Genomic DNA, 26,345 nt, shown 5'->3' on the forward strand with positions numbered 1-26,345 from the left:
AACGCCCATGTGTACATGCATTCTTTCCACAAACTTTTGTGTATAATTCATGCCCTTTCATTTCCGTGCGTCTGTGATTGTGCAACGAAAGAGGCATCTTTTAGACAAACCTTAATTGAATTATTCAAATAGAACAAGGTATTGGGATAACTTTTAATCTTACGCAATTTATTTGAAAAATTGGTAAAATGCAGTAAATAATTAAACTTCTTGACAGCGTAAAGTTATTTTTCCAAATTTTATAATCGGAAATGCTTTTCTCAGATTAAGGAAATTTGTTTGAATTACTCGTGCATGAATAGAACAGGGGCAGACGTTGGAAGTGACCACCACCTAGTTTTGGCGGAATTCAGACTGAAGATAGTGGCAAACAGAACCAAGCTCAATCATAGGTGCAAGAAAATAGAGGTGGCAAGATTAAAAGACCAACAGATCAAAGAAACATTTGCCCTTGAACTACAAAACAGATTGCAGGTCCTCTCTGCAGAAAACTTTATGGAAGAGGGAATTGAAACATGCTGGCAAAAAAACAAGAACAGTTATTTAGATGTGGGAGAAAAATCTTAGGATTTAAGGCACGTCAAATGAAGGAATGGATCTCCACTGTTACGTGGAATGAAATCAGCCACAGGAAAGAACTAAAAGTCAAGTTAAATTTTTGTAAGACAAGAGCGCAGAAGAGTGAAGGGCATAAAGAATACATGGAGGCGAACAAAAAAAGTGAAAACATTGCTACATTGAGATAAAAGGAAATGGATAGATGAGCAAGCAAAAATAGCAGAAGAGGCAGCAAGACAAGGAAATATGAAAGAGCTCTACAACATTACCAAACGGTTGTCAATGATGAACTTCAGACATGAAGGACCAGTTAAGAACAAGAATGCTGTGATGCTTACAACTCAACAGGCACAGCTACAGAGATGGGAGGAGCACTTCAGGGAACTGTTAAATTGTGAAGACAACCAAGAGGAACAGGTAAGAGATGCTCCAGAGGAAATCGAAGAACATCAAGATATAAATTTGCAGTGTCCCACAATGGACGAAATTAGGATTCCCTTGGAAACACTAAAAAATACAAAGGCTCCAGGACTAGACAACATAGCACCGTAGCTCATAAAAGCCTATATTGAAAGTACTGTTGAAATGCTCCATCCTTTCCTGAAGCGTATTTGGCTTGAAGAGACATCTCCAAAGGAGTGGAAAAATGGCTTGGTGGTAAAGCTCCCAATAAAAGGGAAATTTGTCAGACTGTAACAACTGGCATGGTATTACATTGTTGTCAGTGCCCAGTAAGGTCCTCACCAGAATTATTTTAAACAGAATTAAAGAACAGGCCAGTTTTAGGGCACAAGGCAGCTGTGTTGATCTTATTAACACTCTTAGGATCATCTTAGAGCAAAGCAAAGAATTCCAAGCAACCATGTACCTGGCATTTATTGATTTTCAAAAGGCATTCGATTCCGTGAAACATAAAGTGCTCTGGCAGGTGTTGGGAAGTATGGCATACCACAGAAGATCTTAAACATCATAAAAGATCTATATGATGGCTACGAATGCTGCATACTCCACAAGGGAAAAATGACAGAGCCCATAAAAGTAACAACTGGAGTCCGGCAGGGTTGCATTTGGACACCAACACTTTTTCTGCTCATTCTAGACTCTGTTATGAGAAGAGTCACAGCAGGCAGGAGACGAGAAATCCAGTGGGGGATCCACGAACGTCTGGAGGATTTGGATTTTGCAGACGACATAGTTTTATTAGCTCCAAGGCTGACTGATATGCAAGCTAAATTAAACTTGCTGAAAGAAGAAGCAGAGACTGCTGGCCTCAAAATAAATACAGGCAAAACAAAGGAAATGAGAGTAAATTCAGGGAACATGGAGGTGCCCCTGTTAATAGGTGAGCAGCGAGTGGAGACTGTCAACTCATTCCTGTATCTGGGTAATATAGTGGCAGAAGATGGTGGAGCTGGAGATGACGTGAAAAACCATATTAAAAAGGCAAATGCCGCCGTCATACAATTGTATCCAATATGGAAAAATAGAAATATCACATACAAAACAAAAATCCGTATTTTTAATACAAATGTAAAGGTTGTCCTTCTGTTCGCCAGTGAAAGCTGGAAAATTGATAAAAAGATAAAAACCCAGTTACAAAGCTTCATAAATAGATGTCTTCGACGCATCATGAATATCTGGTGGCCAGAAAAAATATGTAATGAGGCGATCTGGCGAATAACAAACCAGATACCTATAGAAGACCAGATACGAGGGAGAAAGTGGGGCTAGTTGGGGCACACCTTGGGAAAACCAGATGGAGCCATCGAAAAACGAAGGGAGGAAGACCAAGGGGCACATGGAAGATGACAGGGGAAAGCAAAAAGAGTTGGCAAGACTTGGGCAGAATTGAGGCAAATGGCCAAAGACAGAGACGGATGGCGGGTTCTTATGGATGCCCTATGCCCCCGTAGAGTCCAAAGGAATAAAGTCAAGTCAAGTCACTCGTGCATGCGGCACCCCTGTTTATACATAACAACGAAATTAAACAGCAACGAAGAATGGATGTATACGAAGGACACAACTTTGTGAAAGAAAGCAGAAAGAATGGGAAAAAGATAGTAACATACAGCGTGGCGTTTACAGACAGAATGAATGATCACAAGATTTCAATTTCCGGTCACCACAGAACAAGAAAAACGCTGGTCACTACACACCACCGTAGCACAGTTGGTCCTGGCCAGAGATTGGTGTACATGCATCTCAACTTTGACTCGAAATACAGCTTGACTAGCAACTTTGGGCAAAGATTAAGTTTGAGTATCAGTACTCAGTAGTGTGTTATTGTTTGTAAGTTCGGAGACAAATATGAAAAGTACTGAAGTAGTGTTATGATGACAGCTAGAGTTACGACTAGTTAACTGTCATTCTGTATCTGTTGTTTAGTAAAATGTTAAACTGCCGCAGTATTTTTAAACTAGCGCAACAGACTGGTATTTCGTTTGAAAATTTGAAATGTTTTGTGAGTGATTTGTGAACTTTGTAACTTTTCTGTGAAACACCACATTTCGTTTCAGGGGCACTACTCCAGCAGAAATTGATATCGTCTGTAACACAGTCGGCATGTGATTTGCCAAATATAAGGCCCAGCAACGTTTTACAGCAGCAAATAAGGCCGGCGACATTCTTCAATAAATGTAATTATTGGCATCCACTATTATCTCTTCAGCCACTTTGGTATTAGAACGTAGACATTTAATGACCCTGAATGCTTATATGACATTTTGAAATCTTGTCTATGTCCTGTAGTGCCTGCTGAAGAACTGTGGAAAGGTGTAACCAGCGTTAGCAATGCGGGCAAGAAAAGAGGTCGGGGTAAGGGAGTGGGAAAGAAGATAGCGAAGAACTTAAATAAGGGTCAAGTTATAGGTGTTGGTGAGTCAGAGGTCAATTTCTATCTTCGTTAGATTATCAATATCTTGCATTAATGTGTCTAATGTATCGGTTGTACGGCTGTTAATAGTGCATACGTCGTCAACAAAGGACAGCAGTTTTATAACATTACATTTAACACAAGTGTTTTCCTTTTCATCACACGTTCATTGTGACCATTATGATATACCTGTAGGAGTATGAGAGTGCATACTTTGTACTGTAACAGTGCCATTGGATGAACGTAGCAATGTAAAAATAGTAGTCATTATTGCTTCTGACAGGTTCTGGAATTTGTTCGTAACTTCACTTCTGAGAGTAAATGAAGGCATATGAATTTTTCAGTATTATTTGGTAATAATGTGTAAATTGAAATTTGCATCAGCTGTTTTCACAGAGCTGACATACCGACAAAACTACTCACATAAGCTAATGCAGATTCTGTTGGCCTATAAACCTCTTTATGTTAGCAAAAACATACATGTATTTACTTTTGTATTTATTTTAGTTTTTCATGTTGCTGAAAATGGTGGTAATCTTCCACCTGTTAGTGACATTAAATATTGATTTATACAGGAAAGGCAAACATAGTATGGCCAGGCTTGACTGGTCCAGTTGTTCGAGGGCGAGAGTTAGTGCAACAGCAGCAACTTCCTGAAGACACAGAACGTGAAGCGCGCCTCATTAAAATGCGCAATGAGATGGGTGTCTTTCGAAGACTGCGCCTAGCTCCTACTGAGCGGGGCTGGTCTGGTGCAAAGATGCCTGGACGCAGCATTGGTCCTCCAGATGACATAGGTGAAGGTATGTGCTCACGAAAAAGCATGCCGGGGCACTCAAAGTGAAGTGGTCCAATAAAAATTATGTTGTTTGCTTGCCCATTTTTAAGTATTTTGGTTCTTTTATATGTGATTACCTTATAGATGAGAAGTTAAAACAGTTCTTAAAAGATTACCTTGCACATTCAATGAATAACATTCATTTTTATTTGGTAAGTGCATGGCGGTTCTCTGTTTGAAGACATTAGTGTTAATTTGGGTGATTGGTTTTAGGAAAGTCTCCTGTAGAACATTGTTTATTTCCCAAAATACCCTTAATTCAATAATAACCAGTCAAGGTGATCTCCAAAGTTTCATATTGAAAACTTAGGAAATCCTCTTTTTATACCCAATAATAACAACCAAGGAGTAAGTTATCAGTGTATTTTTTTCTCTAGTTAGATATCGTAGTGTACTAACCGTATATAGAGCAAGAACGTTGTCAAATGTTTCTTTAATATTTCATAAATTTTCGAAATTTGCAAATTTTTACAAAAACTAAATTTTGGCGCCAGTTATCTCTAGTGGAACTGTCTATAAAAAATTTGATTTTTGCACATTTTGTAGACTTATATGATGCCAAAAACTGTAAAAATTTCAACATTGGTATTTGACTCTGAACAAAGATAGGAAATTTTGGAAAAGATGAAACAATTCACATTACACTGCAATTGATGTTATGACTGTTGCATAATTCATGTGTGATATTGGCTTGATGTAATCAGTTATTGTTGAAGTTGAGGTACTGAATTATATACAAGAACCCAAAAAAATTGCTGAACTCAAGATTTATATGTTGTCGGCAAACCTTAGAGTTTTTATTTCTTCTCCTTGGATTTTAATTCCTACTCCAAATTTTCCTTTTGTTTCCTTCACTGCTTGCTCAATATATAGATAGAATAACATCAGGGATAGGCTACAACCCTGTCTCACTCCATTCCCAACTACTGCTTCCCTTTCATGTCCCGCGACTCTTATGACTGCCATTTGGTTGCAGTACAAATTGTAAATAGCCTTTCGCTCCCTGTATTTTACCCCTGCCAGCTTTAGAATTTGAAAGAGAGTATTCCAATCAACATTGTCAAAAGCATTTCTCTAAGTCTACAAATGCTAGAAGTGTAGGTTTGCCTTTCCTTAATCTTTCTTCTAAGATAAGTCGAAGGGTCAGTATTGACTCACGTGTTCCAACATTTCTACGGATTCCAAACTGATCTTCCCCAAGGTTGGCTTCTAGCAGTTTTTCCATTCATCTGTAAAGAATTCGCATTAGTATTTTGCAGCAGTGACTTATTAAACTGATATTTCGGTAATTTTCACATCTGTCAACACCTGCTTTCTTTGGGATTGGAATTACTATATTTTTCTTGAAGTCTGAGGGAATTTCGCCTGTCTCATACATCTTGCTCACCAGATGGTAGAGTTTTGTCAGGACTGTCTCTCCCAAGGCTGTCACTAGTTGTAATGGAATGTTATTTACTCCCGGGGCCTTGTTTCGACATAGGACTTTCAGTATCCTGTCAAACTCTTCATGCAGTATCATATCTCACATTTCATCTTCATCTACATCCTCTTCCATTTCCATAGTATTGTCCTCCAGAACATTGCTCTTGTATAGACCCTCTACATACTCCTTGCACCTTTCTGCTTTCCCTTCTTTGCTTAGAACTAGGTTCCATCTGAGCTCTTGTTGTTCATACAAGTGGTTGTCTTTTCTCCAAAGGTCTCTTAAATTTTTCTGTAGGCAGTATCTATCTTACAGCTAGTGATATGTGCCTCTACATCCTTACATTTGTCCTCTAGCCATCCCTCCGTAGCTATTGTGCACTTCCTGTCGATCTCATTTTTGAACCGTTTGTATTCCTTTTTGCCTGCTTCATTTATTGCGTTTTTATATTTTCTCCTTTCATCAATTAAATTCAGTATCTCTTCTGTTACCCAAGGATTTCTACCAGCCCTCGTCTTTTTACCTACTTGATCATCTGCCACCTTCACTATTTCATCTCTCAAAGCTACCCATTCTTCTTCTAGACTATTTCTTTCACCCATTCCTGCCAATTGTTCCCTTATGCTCTCCCTGAAACTCATCTACAACCACATCCATACTCCGCAAGCCACCTGACGGTGTGTGGCGGAGGGTACCCTGAGTACCTCTATCGGTTCTCCCTTCTATTCCAGTCTCGTATTGTACGTGGAAAGAAGGATTGTCGGTATGCTTCTGTGTGGGCTCTAATCTCTCTGATTTTATCCTCATGGTCTCTTCAGAGATATACGTAGGAGGGAGCAATATACTGCTTGACTCTTCTGTGAAGGTATGTTCTCTGTACAACCTCTGGTTCTGTCAGTTTATCCAAGTCCCATCTCCTTAAATTCCCACCTTTTTGTGGTTTCTTCAGTTTCAATCTACAGTTCATAACCAGTAGATCATGGTCAGAGTCCACATCTGCCCCTGGAAATGTCTTACAATTTAAAACCTGGTTCCTAAATCTCTCTCTTACCATTATACAGAGTGTTACAAAAAGGTACGGCCAAACTTTCAGGAAACATTTCTCACACACAAGTAAAGAAAAGATGTTATATGGACATGTGTCCGGAAACGCTAAATTTCCATGTTGGAGGCCATTTTAGTTTCGTTGGTATGTACTGTACTTCCTCGATTCACCGCCAGTTGGCCCAATTGAAGGTAGGTAATGTTGACTTAGGTGCTTGTGTTGAAATGCTACTCATTGCTACAGTACTAGCATCAAGCACATCAGTACGTACCATCAACAGGTTAGTGTTCATCACGAATCTGGTTGTGCAGTCAATGCAATGTTTACAAATGCAGAGTTGGCAGATGTCCATTTGATGTATGGATTAGCATAGGGCAATAGCTATTGTGCGGTGCGTTTGAATCGAGACATATTTCCAGAACGAAGGTGTCCTGACAGGAAGACATTCGAAGCAATTGATCGACGTCTTAGGGAGCACGGAACATTCCAGCCTATGACTCGCCACTGGGGAAGACCTAGAACGACGAGGACACCTGCAGTGGACGAGGCAATTCTTCGTGCAGTTGATGATAACCCTAATGTCAGCATCAGAGAAGTTGCTGCTGTACAAGGTAACGTTGACCACATCACTGTATGGAGAGTGCTACAGGAGAACCCAGTTGTTTCCGTACCATGTACAGTGTGTGCAGGCACCATCAGCAGCTGATTGGCTTCCACGGGTACACTTCTGCGAATGGTTCATCCAACAATGTGTCAGTCCTCATTTCAGTGCAAATGTTCTCTTTACGGATGAGGCTTCATTCCAAAATGATCAAATTGCAAATTTTCACAGTCAACTTGTGTGGGCTGACGAGAATCTGCACTCAATTGTGCAGTCACGCCAACAACACAGATTTTCTGTGAATGTTTGGGCAGGCATTGTTGGTGATGTCTTGATTGGGCCTCATGTTCTTCCACCTATGCTCAATGGAGCACATTATCATGATTTCATATGGGATACTCTACATGTGCTGCTACAACATGTGGTTAATGCAAGATAGAGCTCCTGCACATTTCTGTTGAAGTGTTCGTACGCTTCTCAACTACAGATTCGGTGACCGATGGATTGGTAGAGGTGGACCAATTCCATGGCCTCCATGCTCTCCTGACCTCAACCCTCTTGACTTTCATTTATGGGGGCATTTGAAATCTCTTGTCTACGCAACCCCGGTACCCAATGTAGAGGCTCGTATTGTGGACGGCTGTGATACAATACGCCATTCTCCAGGGCTGCATCAGCGCATCAGGGATTCCATGCGACGGAGGGTGGATGCATGTATCCTCGCTAACGGAGGACATTTTGAACATTTCCTGTAACAAAGTGTTTGAAGTCACGCTGGTACATTCTGTTGCTGTGTGTTTCCATTCCATGATTAAGGTGATTTGAAGAGAAGTAATAAAATGAGCTCTAACATGGAAAGTAAGCGTTTCTGGACACATGTCCACATAACATATTTTCTTTCTTTGTGTGTGAGGAACGTTTCCTGAAAGTATGGCCGTACCTTTATGTAACACCCTGTATAAACTATCTGATACCTTCTAGTATCTCCAGGCTTCTTCCATGTATACAACCTTCATTCCTGACTCCTGTACCAAGTGTTAGCTAGGATTAAGTTACACTCTGTGCAAAATTCTGCCAGGCGGCTTCCTCTTTCATTTCTTACCCCCAATCCATATTCACCTATTTCCTTCTCTTCCTTTTCCTACTGTTGAGTTCCAGTCACCCATGATTATTAAATTTTCGTCTCCCATACAGTAAAGCTGCATGCCCTTGGGAAAAATTACGGCCGTAGTTTCTCCTTGGCTTTCAACCATTTGCAGCACCAGCACAGCAAGGCCATTGTGGTTAGTGTTACAAGGCCAAATCAGTCAATCATCCAGACTGTTGCCCCTGCAACTACTGAAAAGACTGCTTCCCTCTTCAGGAACCACACGTTTGTCTGGCCTCTCAACAGATACCCCTACGTTGTGGTTTCACCTACGGTACAGCTATCTGTATCGTTGAGGCACGCAAGCCTCCCCACCCACAAGATCTATGGTTCATGGGGGGAAATTTATATTATCTTGACAAATTTCAAATAAATATTTTCAATTAACATAATTTCAAGGTGCGGTGCATCATATCCTATCCTGTCCTAGTAGTGATTGTTAAGAAAACTTATTTCTTCAGACAGATTTAATTATGTAAAATAAGACCCCCTGTTGCTGTGGTAAATTCAAGCACGGAAAGCTTCCTTAAAACATTTTTCATTGGTATCAAAACTATGTCACTAGTAGATTTCTTGAATGATGTTCTTGGGTGAGCAGGATGGTAAATATGCATGAAAACATCATTGTTTTCCAAACAACCTGTGCAAGCCACCATTGTCTTATCATACATACATACATACATACATGCCACTATGTCATTCAATGTTAAAGACAGAGATTTACTGACACAATGACCCTCATAAATTTCAATTTCTGGTGTTAGAAAACATCGAACTAAGTTTTCTCCAGTGCAGAATTGCTTTGTTTCTTTTATTGCTACACAGTTTTCAAATCCGGTTTGAAGTGTTGTTTTGATATGAGGAACTTCCTCTTCTTTCTTGAAAAGAAAATAGGGGTTGCCTTTATTATTATTCTTGCAGAAGGCATACATGTTCTCTATTGTAAGAATTTGCTCTGTGGCCTTCCTTTGTAGGCTCTTTTTTTTTTTTTTATTTAACGGAAATGTCAGATTTCACCCGTCTTCTTTGACCAATGACGTCATCAATATGGCGGAAACGACCACTCACAACGACTCCCATATGGCGACTATGACATCATTGCGTAAACATAACAAAAACAGAAATAGATCGAAAAACCATTAAAAACATATTCCTCCAAAAATGTAATGAAACTAACAGGATAAGCAGGGGAGATTGGGGGTTTTGGGTGGGGACAAACTAAAAATAAACACATGCCAATAAACCAAATGACAAAAATGTTAAAATAAAATGACCACAACCTTCCAAAAATCAACTAAAAACAATATCCACTGGAATCAAACACTTCCCTTGACCTCTATAGGTTAACAGAAAGTACAGATACCAAATCATAAAACCCAAAACTACAACCACATCCACAATCATCACGACCTCAAGAAACACACACACACACACACACACACACACACACACACACACACACACACAAAAAACTACAAAATTGGGATCTAACACTTCCCTTGACCTATGTAGGTAGCAACTATCAATACCACACTATAAATCTCAGAACTTTCACCACCTCCACCACACTTTAATACTACCATAAAAAAACACCAGAAAATCAAAATTGGAATTGAACACTTCCCTTGACCTGTTATCCTGATGACATCTCCACATATAGCCATTCCTGGCCTGAGACGACGGAACTTTAGTAAGCCTCATTTCTTTCCAACACTGAAGACTTCAGAGCTTCACCCAAAAATCTGAGTAGTTGAAGAAATTTTACTAGAGACAACACCCCCATCATCGCCGACAACCGAAAACTCTTGGCGTTGTCTGTCATATCCATACCCACCAAAGACATAAACAAAGCAATTTATCAAAATTCACATACGACGGTTGTGACCCAATGTTTGAACATAACGTTGTTGGGCATTTCCTCTTCAGATTTGCTAAACAATTCAAGAGCGATTTTCGTGGCATTTATCATAAAACTCATCATGTAACAATGGAAACAATCAATTTTTGACAAAATGATTTAATTGGATTGATAAAAAACTTACTTTCCAAGCAGCAGAACAACACACACACACAAGAGGGTTGTTACTAGGAAAGCTTTCGGAGCCAGTGGTTTCTTCTTCAGGCAGAAGAGTCGGAGGGAAAGAAAGAGGGGTGAAGGAAAAGGACTAGAGAGGTCTAGGGAAAGGGGTAGATTTTGGAAAGTCACCCAGAACTGTGGATTGGGAGAGACTTACCGCACGGGATGAGAATGAAAGACTGGTTGTTGGAGACTGTATCAGATGAGATTTGGAAACCTGAGAGTGTAAAGATGCAAGGGTAATTTGCAAGACCCACAGTTCTGGGTGACTCTCCTGAAATGTACACCTTTTCCTAGACCTCTGTAGTCCTTTTCCTTCACTCATCTTCCTCTCCCTTCAGCCCTTCTGCCTGAAGAAGGAGCCACTGGCTCCAAAAGCTTGCCTAATAACAACCCCCTTTTATGCGTGTGATCTGCCGCCACTTGATGAATAGATTTTTTATCTGTCCAATTAAACTCAACATGCAGTCATATTTGTTAGTGTCACAGACAATTGAATCTAGTAACTCTTTGTAGTTAACACCATTGAATTTTGCACCCGCAATCATCAGTCTGACATTTTGATGAAGTAAACAAACACATACAGGGTGTGTTATTGAGCAGCCGAGCAAAATACACCACTTAGGGCGAAGCTCACTAAATTTTGACCTTCCAATTTTGCTTTCAGGATGAGCATTTTTTGAAAGCTACATAAAGTTCATTTAAATTTTACAGTGCTAGTCGTTTCTGCTTTTTCAACAATTCTTTTGCTATCTTTGCTACTGGGGCACATTCTACATACTGTCTTTATTGATATTTCCAGTTGTTTCTTCACTTACATCTATTCCTTTCTTCATTTCTAAAACTGCTAGAATGCCTTGTTCTTTCACTAGTTTTTAGGTTAGTCTAACCAAACGATCAGAAATGTTGAACTCCTTAACTATTTTTTTCCCTTGACGATGAGTCATGGAGCAAACTTAAATTTTAACTTCTCCTGTTTAAATGTTATATAATGCTTACTTTTTAATTCCTTAATTAAGCTCAGGTATTCTGTGTTGGATGACTCTGGGAGTAGGTTTTCTTCTTTTTTAGAAATACTGTTGGTATTTGCATTATTAAAGAATGATTATAAGTCTTTTCTAATTTTCTCTGAAATTTGTTGTACCTTGCTTTCAGTAATTGCTTTTCTTTTTGTGCTACTCAATTTTCTTATTTTCAAAACAGGAGATGCCTCCAAATTAGAACAAGCAAAATCTAATTTGCTAATAGCTTCCTCATTAGGAATATCAATATAATCAACAATATTACTTAATTCTGGTCCGGGGCTAATGATAAATATCTTTTAGTAACAATTTGGGCACAAGGAATTTCCAGGAATCTCATTACTTTTCCCTCAAGAAACTGTTTTACTTGCACTTAAGGAGAACAAATGTTCAAGTTTTATTTCCCTCAAACCTTTAATAACTGGCTTTTTATGAACTTTTGAGTGGTTCAGAGCAATTCCCCCCACCCACACACACACAATGTGATTGTACTTCTGAATATATTTTTCCTCACGATACTCGCAAACTGATGATAAAGAAGAACATGTTCATAACTTAAACAAAGCTTGTCTATCTTCGTCAAAGTCATTAACATTTTTTAAGTTTTTTGAAACTGAATCATAAACTGTTCATGACACCCTTCACATACTATATATATCCAGTAGAGCACTGTTTGTCCATTTTATTGCATTCCAGTTAGTCTTTCAAATTTATTTATTTATTATTAAATTTTAAAATTATTTTAATTAATCAAAAATTACAAAAGCACAAATTATTCTACACTCTCAATGAAGTATGAGCTTCCACTGTAACAGAGGTTCCTGAACAGGCAACAATCCCACATCCAGCAAATGTAGTGAGTGTACACAGTTCATTTACCGGCTTGTCACTGACTACTGTTTATTATTACACTTTTATCATTTTCGACCTGTAATAATTTAGAATAAACCTAGATTTAAATGGACAATTTTTAACATAGAACTAAAGCAAAGGCTGCTATTGTTTAATATTTTACTATTAAAACAAATAATTCTAGGATGATAGTGTTAACCAAATATAAGTTGCAATGTCAATTATTTCATCATTTCCAAAAATTTGTATCTTTGTTCATATCAGATATCAGTGTTGAAATTTTAACAGTACTTTGCTATCATATAAGTGTGCAAAATGTGCAAAAATCAATTTTTTTATAGTCAGTCCCACCAGAGATAACTAGCCCCAAACTTAACTTTTTGTGAAGTTTTTCAAATTTCAAAAATTTATAAAAAATTAAGGAAACATTTGTCATGATCTTGCTATATATAAGGATAGTAGTTTACAATATCTAACTAGAGAGAAAAAATATATTCTCTGATATATTGCTCCAGGGTTGTTTTTTTGGGTCTAAAAAGTGGATTTTCTAAGTTTTCAATACCAAACTTTGGAAATAATTTTGACTGATTGTATTTGAATTTAGGGTATTTTGAGTAATAAACAATCATGTCAATTGCAATGTTGTGACTTAATCCAGTGCAGAGATATTCAAATTAACGCTCATGTGTCCAAACTGAAAATCCATCATATGCTCACAATTAAAAATGGCTGCCATTCAAAACCAACGGAGCAAGATTAAACTTCTTAAAAACTGTTTTGAACTTCTGAATTATAGGGCAATCACACACAAAAAATCAAAATATTTAAAAAGGGCCAAGCAACCCTTACTGGATCACTTCATATGGATTGACCTTGCTTCATAAATCATCTTTCTAATAAGATGTCACTTTGAACTGATCTTTGTCCTTAGTATAAATATGTTGTGACATCTTTTAGTTGTGTTCTTCAGGTATTCGCATTGAGCCTTCCAGATTCTCAAGTTTGCATATGAAATAATGTCCTTTTTGCCCATTTGTAAACTGCATCCCTAACTGTCTTCTTCGAATGTGTTGTGCCCAGGTCAAGGTTCCAACTGAGCTAGCCAAGCATGACTCATGACCTGTTCATCCCCTACCTTCTGAACTTCATAGAAGTTCTGCTCTGTAACTTGAGGGACCAGTGTCCTTTAGAGAAAAGATATTGAGGGGACACGGCTTAGCCATAGCCTGGGGGATTTTCCAGAATGAATCTTTCACTCTGCAGTAAAGTGCTGATATGCCCTACAAGGGATGAAGGAGAACTTTTGTGATGTTTGGAAGGTAGAAAATGAGATACTGGTGGAAGTAGATGTAAGGACTGGATGTGAGTCATGTTTGGGCAGCTCAGCTGACAGATCATTTGCCTGTGAAAGGCTTTGATTCCATGTTCAAGGCTCAGCCCTACACACAGCTTTAATTGGCCAGGAACTTTAAAAGTTGCACCATTTAACAACCTTGGTATCACCTTTCAACTAACCTAGAGTGTGGTCTACTCTGTAGATAAGCTGCCAACAACCTCCTTCCTAGTCACCATGACCAACTATATGCTCACCCATAATTACTTTTCCTTTCAGGGCATTACCTTCAAACACCATCCTATTCCAACCTATTCATGGATCATCTTGAGGAATCCTTCCTAAGATTCCAGAATCCCAAACTTCTCACCTAGTTCAGATTCATTGATAACATCTTTTTTTTTTTATCTAGATTGATGGTCAGGACATCCAGTCCACATTCCTCCAGAATCTCAACACCTTCACTCCCATTCACTTCACCTGGTCGTACTTCATCCAATAAGCCACCTTCCTTGATGTTAACCTCCACATCAAAGATGAATACATCAGCACCTGTGTCCATATCAAACCTACCAACCAGCAGCAATACCTCCACTTCAACAGCTGCCACCCATACTATACTAAGTAGTTCCTTCCATAGAGCCTAGCCATCCATGGCCATCACATCTGTAGTGACTATTCTTCCCACTCCTCCTACAGTGGTCCCCCTACGGGCCCGTGGGTGCGAATAGGCCCGAGATATTCCTGCCTGTTATAATAGGTGACTAAAAGGAGTCTCACACCGTTTGGCCTTTGTGATGGCCCCTGTAGGGCTTGACCTCCATTTTTCAAAGTTTTCCCAAAGAGCAAGCCAATTGGGGAAGGACGCCTTACATGGTGCATCATATCCATCGTGCATTGAGATCTTTAGCCTAATTTCTCGTCATGGCATTGCAGTACCACCCATCCTCCATCTCTTGAGTGAGGACACCTTCCTGGTTTCGATTTCCTCCCCCCACTAAGCAGTATTGTTTTCTGTGCTGACAATGACCATGGAATTCGTTGCACCTTATATCCAGCATGGTAGCCAGTCAGTTGTACTGGGGCCACCATGTAGCCTGTTGGTTGTAGCCCCCTGACTACACAGGGATCGCCACACTGCGGGAGGAATGCCAGGCTAAGGATGGCAGCGAACCTTATTCGCCCCAGTACCTCGTATGTACGAGAGCTGATGGGGACTCCTTTGTTTCAATAAAGCCTCAGTTTTTTGTAGAGCATTTAGAGGACAAGAGAGTTGAACAGCTTGGCAAGGTCACTCTTGATAAAAATGGCATCCTCTACCCAGTTACGGGCATTACTCGCTTGTGACAAGCTGGGAGATGGTTCTTTTACCATCAAGTCTCATAAGAGCTTCAATATGATCCAGGGTATTATATTCCACAGGCTCCTTCTTTGCAGTCTGACAATGAGCTGTGCGCCAATTTAGAGCAACAAGGTGTGTCCATCGGAGTTCGAGGGATAATCAGATTTCCACTGCTGCCTTCATCTTGGCTTTCAAGGGTGACACATTACCTGAGAAGGTCAAGTTGATGGTCTAGCGCTGTGATGTCAAGCCATATATCCCTCCCCCGATGTGGTGCTTTAAGTGCTGGAAATTTGGGCATATGTCTTCCCACTGTAGCTCCAGCATAGCATGTCGAGATTGGTGCTCTGCCTCCCATCTGTGTCAACTGGGGAGAGCATCATTCCCCTTGCTCATCAGACTGCAGAATTTTACAGCGAGAAAGGAAAATCATGGAATACAAGACCCTGGACCAATTGACCTACACTGAGGCCAAGAAGAAATTTGAATGTCTGCATCCTGTGGCCATGACCACCTCTATGAGGAGCACTATTCTCAAGCCTCTGTGTTGGAGAACTTCCCCCCAGCCTTTGGCACCCTCAAACGGTGGATGGAAAGGAAAGTCCTCTCATTCACTGCACACCACAGTAAACCCTGTAAATGCCACATTTACACCGTGGGAGCTCCTCAGCACCTTTACACATTGCCCTGACACAGCTCTTGGGCCAAATCGGATCCACAGTCAGATGATTAAACATCTCACGTCTGACTACAAGCGATATTTTCTCGTCATCTTTAACTGGATCTGGCTTGATGGCATCTTTCCATCGCAATGGCGGGAGAGCACTACCATTAAGATACTAAAACACTGTAAAAATCCACTTGATGTCAATAGCTATCGGCCCATCAGCTTCACCAATGTTCTCTGTAAGCTGCTGGAACATATGGTGTGTCAGCGGTGGGGTTGGGTCCTGGAGTCACATGGCTTACTGGGTCCATGTCAGGGCAGCTTCCGCCAGGGCCCCTCTACCACTGATAATCTTGTTTCCATCGAGTCTGCCATCCGAGCAGCCTTTTCCAGACGCCAACACCTGGTTGCCATCTCTTTCGACTTGCGCAAAACATATAACATGACCTGGCAACACCATATCCTTGCTTCATTGTAAGAGTGGGGTCTCCGGGGCCCACTCCCGATTTTTATCCAAAACATCCTGTCGCCCCGTACTTTCCGTGCCCAATTTGGTATCTCCCATAGTTCGCTCCTGTATTCAGGAGAATGGCGTTCTGCAGGGTTCCGTATTGAATGTGTGTCTATTTTTAGTGGCCATTAACGGCCTAGCAGCAACTGTAGGGCCATCGGTCTTCCCATCCCTGTATGTGGATGACTTCTGCCTTTTGTATTGCTCTTCTAAGTACTGGAGTTGCTGAGTGACACCTACAGGGAGTCATTCACAAGGTGCAGTCAGGCTCTATCCCACGGCTTGCTGGACTGCCCGCTTTTAACTTTACCACCATCCTACTTCCGGTGTTGGGTGACAATGCCTAAACAGCAGCTTTCGTTTTATGTTTTATTTGTGAGGGTGGATTTTATCGTTTGATCTGAGTTTTAGCGCATATCCTTTCTCCCTCTGTGACCTCCACTGTAGAGGTGGAGGTTTTAATGTGTTGCAGAGTGGCTGGCTTCTCCTTTTTTATTCTCATGGTCAGCCAGCCATGGTAATCTTGCTTTATTGTTTTTAATATCTTCTCCCTGTTTCTTGTGTTTCTCTGAGGTTTTCTTGTCCTGTTTTGTCCATTGTAGTGTTTGTGGTCCTTCTGGTTCTTCCTTTCTCCTGTTATTGTGCCATATGTCTTTGTTTTGTACTTTCCCTTGGGTAATTGTTCCTAGTAGAACAGTAATCTACAAGCTAAGCTGCAACCCTGTGCTGCATTGTACGTGGGCTTGACAACCAACAAGCTGTCTATCTGCATGAATGGCTGCCAACAAGGTGTGACCAAGAAACAGCTGGACAGCCCTGTTGCGGAGCACACCGCCCAACACGATATTCATCATTTCAGTGACTGCTTCACAGCCTGTGCCATGTCTATTCTTCCCACCAACACCAGCTTTTCTGAATTGTGCATATGAGAACTCTCCCTGCTAAATACATCCTACATTACCATAACCCTGTGTGTGTGTGTGTGTGTGTGTGTGTGTGTGTGTGTGTGTGTGTGTGTGTGTGTGTGTGTGTGTGTGTGTGTGTGTGTGCGCGCGCGCGCGTGTGCGTGCGCGCGCATGTGCTCTTTGTCTTTTTTCGACAAAGGCCGCGTTGACCGAGAGCTCATTTTGTGACAATCTTTTCGTTTTGCCTATCTGCGACTCATCACCTCCGCTATATGTTGAGTAACAACTATCCTTTTTCATAATATTGTTACATTCCTTCCTGGATTTTTCATTGTTTGATTTTGTCTGGCGGCTTTTTTTCCATAGTTAACCCAGTGCTGTTTTCATTTGTTACTATTTTCTAAGGATTACTATACTCAGTGTCCGTCCTTTTTCCTCTTCTTTCCTGTGTTTCTCATGCTACCTTACAAACAGTACTTCACACTCTACTTACAAGCTACACTGTGTCAACTGTCTTGACTGCTCCACAACACACTGCTACGACACCAGCATCTTATGCCCCGCATTACTCCTATACACATTAATCCTTGACTTTAAAATTGGTCACTCTTCCTGCATCACTTTCCCATATTGTTACGTGTCATTTTCCACACTTTTCCTGTGTCACATAATCTTGTATCTCATCCTACCAACCCGTCCCACCCCTTACTCCTTCTCTCTATTCCAGTTTGCACTTACTAATTTCACCTGATCCGTTCACATCTGCCGTTCTTCTTCTTCACAATTCTCCACCCACAGACCTGAAACCCACATAAAAAATGTTTTTGTCAATATTTTTTCTTTGATCTCATCGTGCCTTCATGACAATCTGTTAGTTTCTGCCTTTCACTTTTGATGTACTGCCTGAAATTTAATCTTTTCCCCCCTTATTTCATCCTTTTCATGGCTTTTCCCCCTTATTTTTGGGTGTATTTTTGCAAATGTTTTCGTTGTAATTGTAAGTTATTTACATTTTTTTCTACCACCATGGTATCTTGCTCTTTCCATCTGCATCAACACAGAAAAGTTTTCTTATCTCTAGCCAGAACCCAGTCCCACATACTGTATCTCCATTGTTGCTTGGCTCATGGCATCTCCCCCTCCCCCACCCCCTCCCCTCAAATGGCCATACCATAAAATTAACTTTCTCTGGCTGCCACCCTTCCTTCCACAATGACCTCCATTTGTTTAGATGCTGCCAATCCGTAGCCCTTACCAACATTGTCCTTCAAAACCATATCAATTTGGCCCAAACCTCCTTCCAATACCATCTTTATATCCGCAAAATCCTCCTACTATGCAATTCCAAATTCCTGGATTCCATAATACCCTTTGAAACTCTTGCCCTTCAAGGACTAGAGGAACAGGCATAATACCACCTCAAAAAACTCTCCAACCTGCGCACTTCGTACTCCCACCTTGGGCTACCACTGTCCACCACTTCTACGACAACCTCCTAACATCCCCCACATGCCTTCATAGCTCACAAACTCTGTCTTGCACCCCTAGTACATTTACCCCACCCTCCTAAACTTACTCCCACCATTACGCAGAATGCAGAAACCAAACAGACCTGAAACCAGTCATGAACTTTAACCTCCAAAAGCCATAGCCCCACAGAAATATCAGTCCTTTCCAAAGATCTTGCCTTTTGCCCCACTCCCAAATTATGTCATGCAGGAATGTTAAAGACCTTCTCTCCTGCTCCAGGTCCCTACAGTGGAAACACTTTCTTGCCACCAACCATACCAATCAGATTCAACCAGAGACCAATGTCGAACCCTGCCTGACTCAGTTAGCTGCTCTATCCAACTCTGATCCACCCCCACTGCCCCCAAATCACCCGATGTTAATTTTCCAGAATTTCTTAACCTCGAACCTTGTCTCACCATCATTCCCCAAGTACCTCAACATGCAACCTCACATTACACCCGCAGAAAGAACCGCCATCCACCACCTAAAAACTGATCCCGACCTTATAACCCTACCTGCAGATAAAGGCTTCACCGCTGTTGTTTTGAACGCAAGGATTACATGGCAGAAGGACTCCACCAGCTGTTAGATTCATCCACCTACAAACTATACCACAGTGACCTCATTCCAGAAATCTAGCAGGATCTCCAGTCTCTCTTCAAATCCTTAGGTCCATCGCAGAACCTCTCACCAGAGTTCATCTCTCTCCTCACCCCCCCCCCCCCCCCCCCCCCACTCCTACCTTCTATATGCTTCCCAAAGTCCATAAACCGAGCCACCCAGGATGCCCCATTGTGGTTTCACTGCGAAAATCGATGCTCCCTTATACCTGAAACACAGTCATGAACCCTCCCTCTAAATGCCATAGCCACACAGAAATATCAGTCCTTTCCAAAGGCCTTACCTTTTGCCCCACTGTTAGCCATAACCTATCTTTGTACATAAAAAATACCAACTATTTCCTCCACAGACTCTCCACGGTTCCTTTTTCTTTACCAAACAGTGCTCTGCTCATCACTGTTGATGCCACTTCCTTTTACACTAACAACGCTGATGCCCATGGTCTTACTACTATTGAACACTGTTTCCCAACCCCTGACAGATTCCAAACCAACAACCGCCAACATGGTCCCCATTACCAACTATGTGCTCGCTCAGAGTTACTTTTCCTTTAAAGGCATTACCTACAAACAAATCTGGAGTATGGCTATGGGCACCTGCATGGCATCATCCTATGCCAACCTGTTCATGGTCCATCTTGAGGAATACTACCTAAACATCCAAAATCCCAAACCCTTTTCCCGGTTCAGATCCGTTGGTGATATCTTTGTGATCTAGATTGAGGGTGAGGACATCCTATCCACATTCCTCCAGAATGTCAACACCTTCGCCTCATTTGCTTGACCTGGTGTCCGTCACTTCTGTAGTGACAAGTGGTGCCTCTCAAAATATACTGAGTGTCCCACTGAGGTCTTTACAGACCGTAATTACTCTCCCAATCTTGTACAGAAACAGATCTCCCGTGTCTTATCTTTCCAGTCACCCACCACCTCCCAAAGTCCCACTGTCTGTCCACAGAGGAGCATTCCCCTCATGACTCTGTATCATCCAGGACTTGAACAGCTGAATTACATTCTCGGTCAGGGTTTCGACTACCTCTTATCATACCCTGAAATGGGAAATGTCCTACTCACTATCCTCCCCACGCATCCCACAGTGGTATTCCGCTTTCCACCGAACCTACACAATATCCCTTTCTGTCCCTACACAATCCCTGCTCCCAACCCCTTGCCTCATAGCTCATATCCCTGTAATAGACCTAGATGCAAGACCCGTCCTATATATCCTCCCATCACCTCGTACTCCAGTCCGATCACAAGCATCATCTATTGCATCAAAGGTAGGGCTACCTGTAAAAGCGGTCATGTGATCTACAAGCTAAGTTGCAACCACTGTGCTTCATTCTACATGGGCATGACAACTAACAAGATGTCTGTTTGCATGAAGGGCCACTGACAAACTGTGACCAAGAAACAAAAGGGAAAACTCTGTCGCTGAGCACACTGCTGAACATGACATTCTTCATTTCAATGACTGTTTCACAGCCTGTGCCATCTGGGTCCTTACCACCACTACCAGCTTTCTGAATTGCAAAACTGGGAACTCTCCCTGCAGAATATCCTACATTCCTGTAACCCTCGTGGCCTCAACCTTTGTTTGTCATTGTCCTTAGCCATCTAGCCCCTTTCCTGTTCCCATTCCAACATACCTAGTCTTTTTCCTCTTCTCTCCTTTAACACTGCCCCCCCCCCCCGCCACCCCCCCCCCCCTCTCCCTGCTATCTGTCTAGCCTCCCGACTCCAGTTTGCAATGAACATACATATTTTTCTCATATCATCGTAAATCTGATCAACACTCAACAAGATCACAGTAATCACCCTTCTACACCACCATTAAAAAAATGGTCGTTCAAATTTTAGTAATGATTGCAATATCTGTGGACAATATAAGTCTGCTTCCTTGGGGAGCAATGGTATTCGGTACATTTGCAGGTGGTGACAAGGCACATGACAGAGCTCAGTCCTCACAGACATCATATCTTACCAATTTATTCCATGAAAAACAAACAGAACATATTTCTTGTAGTTACAAAAGAAACATATGTATACTTTAAAACATAATAAATCTTGAAACTTCCTGGAAAACATAATAAATCTTGAAACTTCCTGGCATATTAAAACAGTGTGCCAGACCGAGACTCAAACTCAGGACCTTTGCCTTTCACAGTTTTAATCTGCCAGGAAGTTTCATATCGGTGCACACTCTGCTGCAGAGTGTAAATCTCACTCTGGAAACATCCCCAAGGCTGTGGCGAAGCCATGTCGTCGCGATATCCTTTCTTCCAGGGGATGCTTATTCTGCAAGGTTCATAGAGGAGCTTCTGTGAAATTTGGAAGGTAGGAGACGAGGTAGTGGCAGAAATGAAGCTGTGAGGGCAGGTCGTGAGTCGTGCTTGGGAGCTCAGATGGTAGAGCACTTGCCTGTGAAAGGCAAAGTTTCCGAGTTCGAGTCTTGGTTCGGCACACAGTTTTAATCTGCCAGGGAGTTTCATATCAGCGCACACTTCACTGCTGAGTGAAAATCTCATTCTGGATAATAAACGAGTAGTATATACCCTGGTTGTCTGCTATGGAAATGGGTGTTGTAGATGAGTTTGTGACAGTAAAGCTGCAAATTTTGGTTTTTAGATACAATTTGACACATTTTATGATGAAAAATATGTCTGCATTTTGTACATGCAACCAAACAGAAAAAATGAACAATATACAATCAGACTGCATCTGAATGTTTCACAATGTGTACCGTGTAAGATATTTCATATGCTGTTCTGTTCCGTGTATCATAGGCAACACAAGTTTTTGTAAGGCTGCAACAGAAATGTTTTAGCAATGAAAAGGCATAAGTTTGCATAATTGCATTTGGAAGTAGCTGACTAGTGTTATTGCATCTTTTTATTTATTCAATTATTTTCATTGCTAATGTGAGTAAATGATGAAAATTCTATATTCCTAGATTTTAAGTTCTCTCTCTTCCCTTTTTTCTGCGTCAGCTATTTCTGTTACTTCCTTTGAAATAACAACAATGTAAGAAAAGATAGTGCTACTTCCTGTAAAGATTAATGTTATATTGCAGGCAGGCACAATTAAAATACTCATAAAGTTTTCAGCAACAGTCTTCATCAGTAAAAGAGAAACGCACACCATTAAAGCACACCTTATGCACATATGACTGCCACCTCCCACAGCTCAGGCCAGAATACAACTATCACATGAGATGGAAGCAGTAATCCGGAGGGGACACGGAAGGGATACTGTGGGAACTGGAATCAGCTTTATCTGCAGCCAGACACAATGCTCCAGAACCTGATGAGATCCATTATACCATGCTTCGTCATCTGTGCCCTGAAGTGAAAGGTCAGCTCCTCTCTTGTTTCGATCAGATTTGGTTTGATGGACAGTACCCCATGACTTGGAAAGTGGCAATCTTAATTCCATTCTGGAAACCAGGTAAGGACTGTGGCGCCCCTAACAGTTATTCGAGTGTCGCCCTTACTAGTTGTATGGGTAAGTCTCTTGAAAACATGGTCAACTGCCGCTTCGTCTGGCTGCTCGAATCCCAAGGTTACCTGAGCCGCTCCCAGTGTAGTTTCAGGCGCTACCATTCCATTCTTGACAACTTAATTCTACTGGAGATGGCGATACAGAAGTCCTTCTTACACCAAAACCATTTAGTTTTTGTATTTTTTGACCTCGAAATAGCATACGACACTACTTGGAGGTACAACATCCTTCGCCAACTTCATGAATGGGAACTACGTGGACGCCTGCCACTTCCGATCAATCGTTCCTTGAGCAGAGGCATTTTCTTTATCGCATTGGCGATGCCATGTATGATTGCTATGTTCAGGAAAATGGTGTGCCCCAGGGCAGTGTCCTCAGTGTCACGTTGTTTGCCATCACTATCAATGGCATTTCTTCTCTTCCTCTGATCTTAAGATGACAAGAAGGCAGCTACAAATGACCATTAGGAGGCTGGAAACCTGGGCCCAGACAACTGGTTTTCAGTTCTCATCTGAGAAGACTGTGTCAATTTTAATCGTGCTCGTCGGAGTTTTAACCAACCAGGGCATAGAATGGGGCACCGTATTTCACTTTTTAAAGACACAGTGCACTTTTTGGGTTTGTTATTTGCCTCAAAATTAACATGGCTCCCACACCTGAAAGATCTCCGGTTGTTGAACATTTGAAATGCCTTGGCCGAAAAACTTGGGAAGCTGACAGGTCCTGCCTCCTACAGTTTTATAGGGCATTTGTTCGATCACACTTAGACTATGGGAGCATGGTCTATGGATCGGCCCGTCCTTCCTACCTCCGGATTTTAGATTCTCTCCACCATGCGGGCATTCGGATATCGACAGGAGCGTTTCAGACCAGCCCAGTTCAGTGCAGAGGCTGGTGAACCACCACTCTGGATTCAGCTACGTATCCTTTTGGCTCAACAGGCACTGAAAATCTCAGTGTCACCCCAGTCCTTGGCATTTAGTTCAGTGACTCAACGCGCCTTCAAACGACTGTTCAGGAATTGGCACCAATCGACCCAGCCACCCAGCCACCCAGCCATTTGGTATGTGTGCTACGGCCTGTCTTAAGGATCTGGATCTCTCGGGCATGAAAATACACACCCAGGGATGGAACGCACTGCTGTCTTGGTGTCTTCGGAGACCCTAAGTGATTTTAAGCTCGACGCAGCACTCGAAAAATTGTACTCCAGATATGGTTTTTACAGCTTTGTTTTAGTCTATTTTAAGTATGTACCATTGTTTTATCGTTATTTATACAGATGGATCCCAGCAGGGGAATGCTCTTGGTAGTTCTGTGGTTTTCACTGATAGGGTTTTTAAAGTATGTCTTCCAGAACAATTTACAAATTATGATGTGGAGTTATATGGCATTTTAATGGCACTGGAGAGGGTTTACACACATCATGCGAGTTTTCTTGTCTGTTCCGAATCCCTTAGTGCTCTGCAAGCGCTTCACCAAATGTATTTCGTAGACCCGCTGATTCAGCTCATCCATGACTGCTTACAGCGGCTCCAACTTTGTGGCCAGGATGTGATCTTTTGCTGCGTAACTGGCCACATTGGGATACAGGGTAACAACATGGCTGATAAAGCTGCCAAGGAAGCATATTGGAATGGTCTCATCCATCAATGTCCAATCCCATTGCACGCCATTATATCATTTTCTGACAGATGCATCATATGTCAGTGGGAGACGGAATGGTTGCAGGTGTCGGACAACAAACTGCGGTTGCTCAAACCAACCACAAAAGCTCTGCAGGCTCCGTGTCAGCCTTGCCGCTGGAAGGAGGTTTTGCTTAGCTGACTGCGCGTCAGGTATATCCCTTTCACTCATGGCTTCCTCCTCCGTGGGGAGGATCCACCTTTGTGCAAAGTTTGTGGCCGCTTTCAGTTCAGCACATTGTGGCTACGTGTGTCCTGTTACTGATAATAGGGCAGCCCTTGGTCTTGCTGGAGATCTGCCCACCGTCCTCGCAGATACCGATACCGATACCGATGTTAACAGTGTTGAAATTCTGTGAACTATCAGGCCTCATCCCTACACTGGTGGGGAGGGGCGGCAGACTTTACCACGTCCGAAACTGCTCTGCGTGTGGGGACAGCCTTCGGCCCCACCCATGAGATTTCGTGTTGACTTTACATCAGGGCGCTGATGAGCATAGTGTCGAGTGCCCCCTCAACCCATTGCATCATCATCAGGAAAGGGATAGCAGTGTATGGCAGGGGTGGGGGGAGTCGTGTTTGTCTAGGGGAGGAGACTGTCTGGCAAGGTGGGGAAGGACTAGAATGCCAACAGGTACAGTGTCAGGAGGCAGGAGATTGTAAAGCAGGGAGGTAGGCAAAACGGAATGAAAGAGGAGATAAGTGGGGAACGATGGGCAGATACATTGGCAGGCAGCAAACAGAGGGTGGGAGATAAGAATGGGTAGGAGGTCATAGGTCGGGGGGGGGGGGGGGGGGAACTGGTGAGTGGGGAGGATGTAGGGACAGTATGTTGCGTTCAGCTGTATGTCTTGCCACCACATGGTATACTTTGTTCTTTGACACAGTTTGGCAGTGGACGTTCATCCTTGTGGGCAGCTGGTTGGTAGTCATACCAGTCCAGTTCAGGCTTAAGAGACATCGGTTTTCTACAGAGGTGGATGGCACAATCCATCACAGACTGGTAGGAGAGTATAATAGAGGTGCTGAAAAGTTTTAACTGGTCCATGACAGACCATGATACAATCATTTTAGGCAAAGCTGTTACTGACGATGAGAGCTGATGCTTTGCTTGTATCATGAAACAAAATGTTAGATTCCAAATAAAACTGTGCTCTCAAAAAAAAAATGAAATGTGAAGATGAAGATGATGGCAATAGTAATAATTTTCTCACATTTTTCCAGTAGCATGGCATTCTTCACAAACAATTTGCACCTCTTGGTTGGAAGTAAATAAGGCAATTTGCTGGCAAATTTTAAAATGCTTTTTAGTCCAAGTCCAACAAGTTTGATCAGACCTCTCCACCAAATTTGATTTTTTCCTGTTGAGAAACAAAAATTGAAAACAATGCACCAATTGTTCCTGGCTGAATTAATGCAGGAATATCCACAATATTTACTAATTAGACTCAGCTCAGTTGATTAGATCCAGTATGTCAACTATATTTAAATGTCTTTTGAGAAGTTACTTGTAGCAGTACGTATCTAGTAGGGGCTAAGAATCTCATAGCAAATAGATCCATTTTCTTTACAGAGGGCCTTGAGGAACAGACACTTGTCCGATGCTTTTTGTTTCTGTTATTACATGAATTTATTAAACCTTCATTGTGCTCTCTCTCTCTCTCTCTCTCTCTCTCTCTCTCTCTCTCTCTCTCTCTCTCTCTCTCTCTCTCTCTGTGTGTGTGTGTGTGTGTGTGTGTGTGTGTGTGTGTGTGTGTGTGTGTGTGTGTTAAATCAAGAACACTGGAAAATTAATGATATCTGTTTCTATGTGGTTTGAGTCATATTCTTTTTTTTT

At 41.8% G+C, this 26,345-nt stretch overlaps 1 protein-coding gene across 1 annotated transcript in view; it reads left to right on the plus strand.

Moving 5' to 3' along the window:
* The first annotated feature begins 2,805 nt into the window (after positions 1-2,805).
* LOC126361314 (28S ribosomal protein S5, mitochondrial) overlaps positions 2,806-26,345 on the plus strand; it is a 72,745-nt gene continuing 49,205 nt past the window's right edge. The window contains exons 1-4 of the mRNA XM_050007781.1: positions 2,806-2,990; positions 3,075-3,194; positions 3,307-3,432; positions 4,006-4,233. Of these exons, the coding sequence (XP_049863738.1) occupies positions 2,948-2,990; positions 3,075-3,194; positions 3,307-3,432; positions 4,006-4,233 (517 nt within the window). The 5' untranslated portion in view covers positions 2,806-2,947. The remainder of the gene's footprint in view (positions 2,991-3,074; positions 3,195-3,306; positions 3,433-4,005; positions 4,234-26,345) is intronic.

The sequence above is a fragment of the Schistocerca gregaria genome, chromosome 1 (assembly GCF_023897955.1).
Source record: "Schistocerca gregaria isolate iqSchGreg1 chromosome 1, iqSchGreg1.2, whole genome shotgun sequence".
Lineage (NCBI taxonomy): Eukaryota > Metazoa > Arthropoda > Insecta > Orthoptera > Acrididae > Schistocerca > Schistocerca gregaria.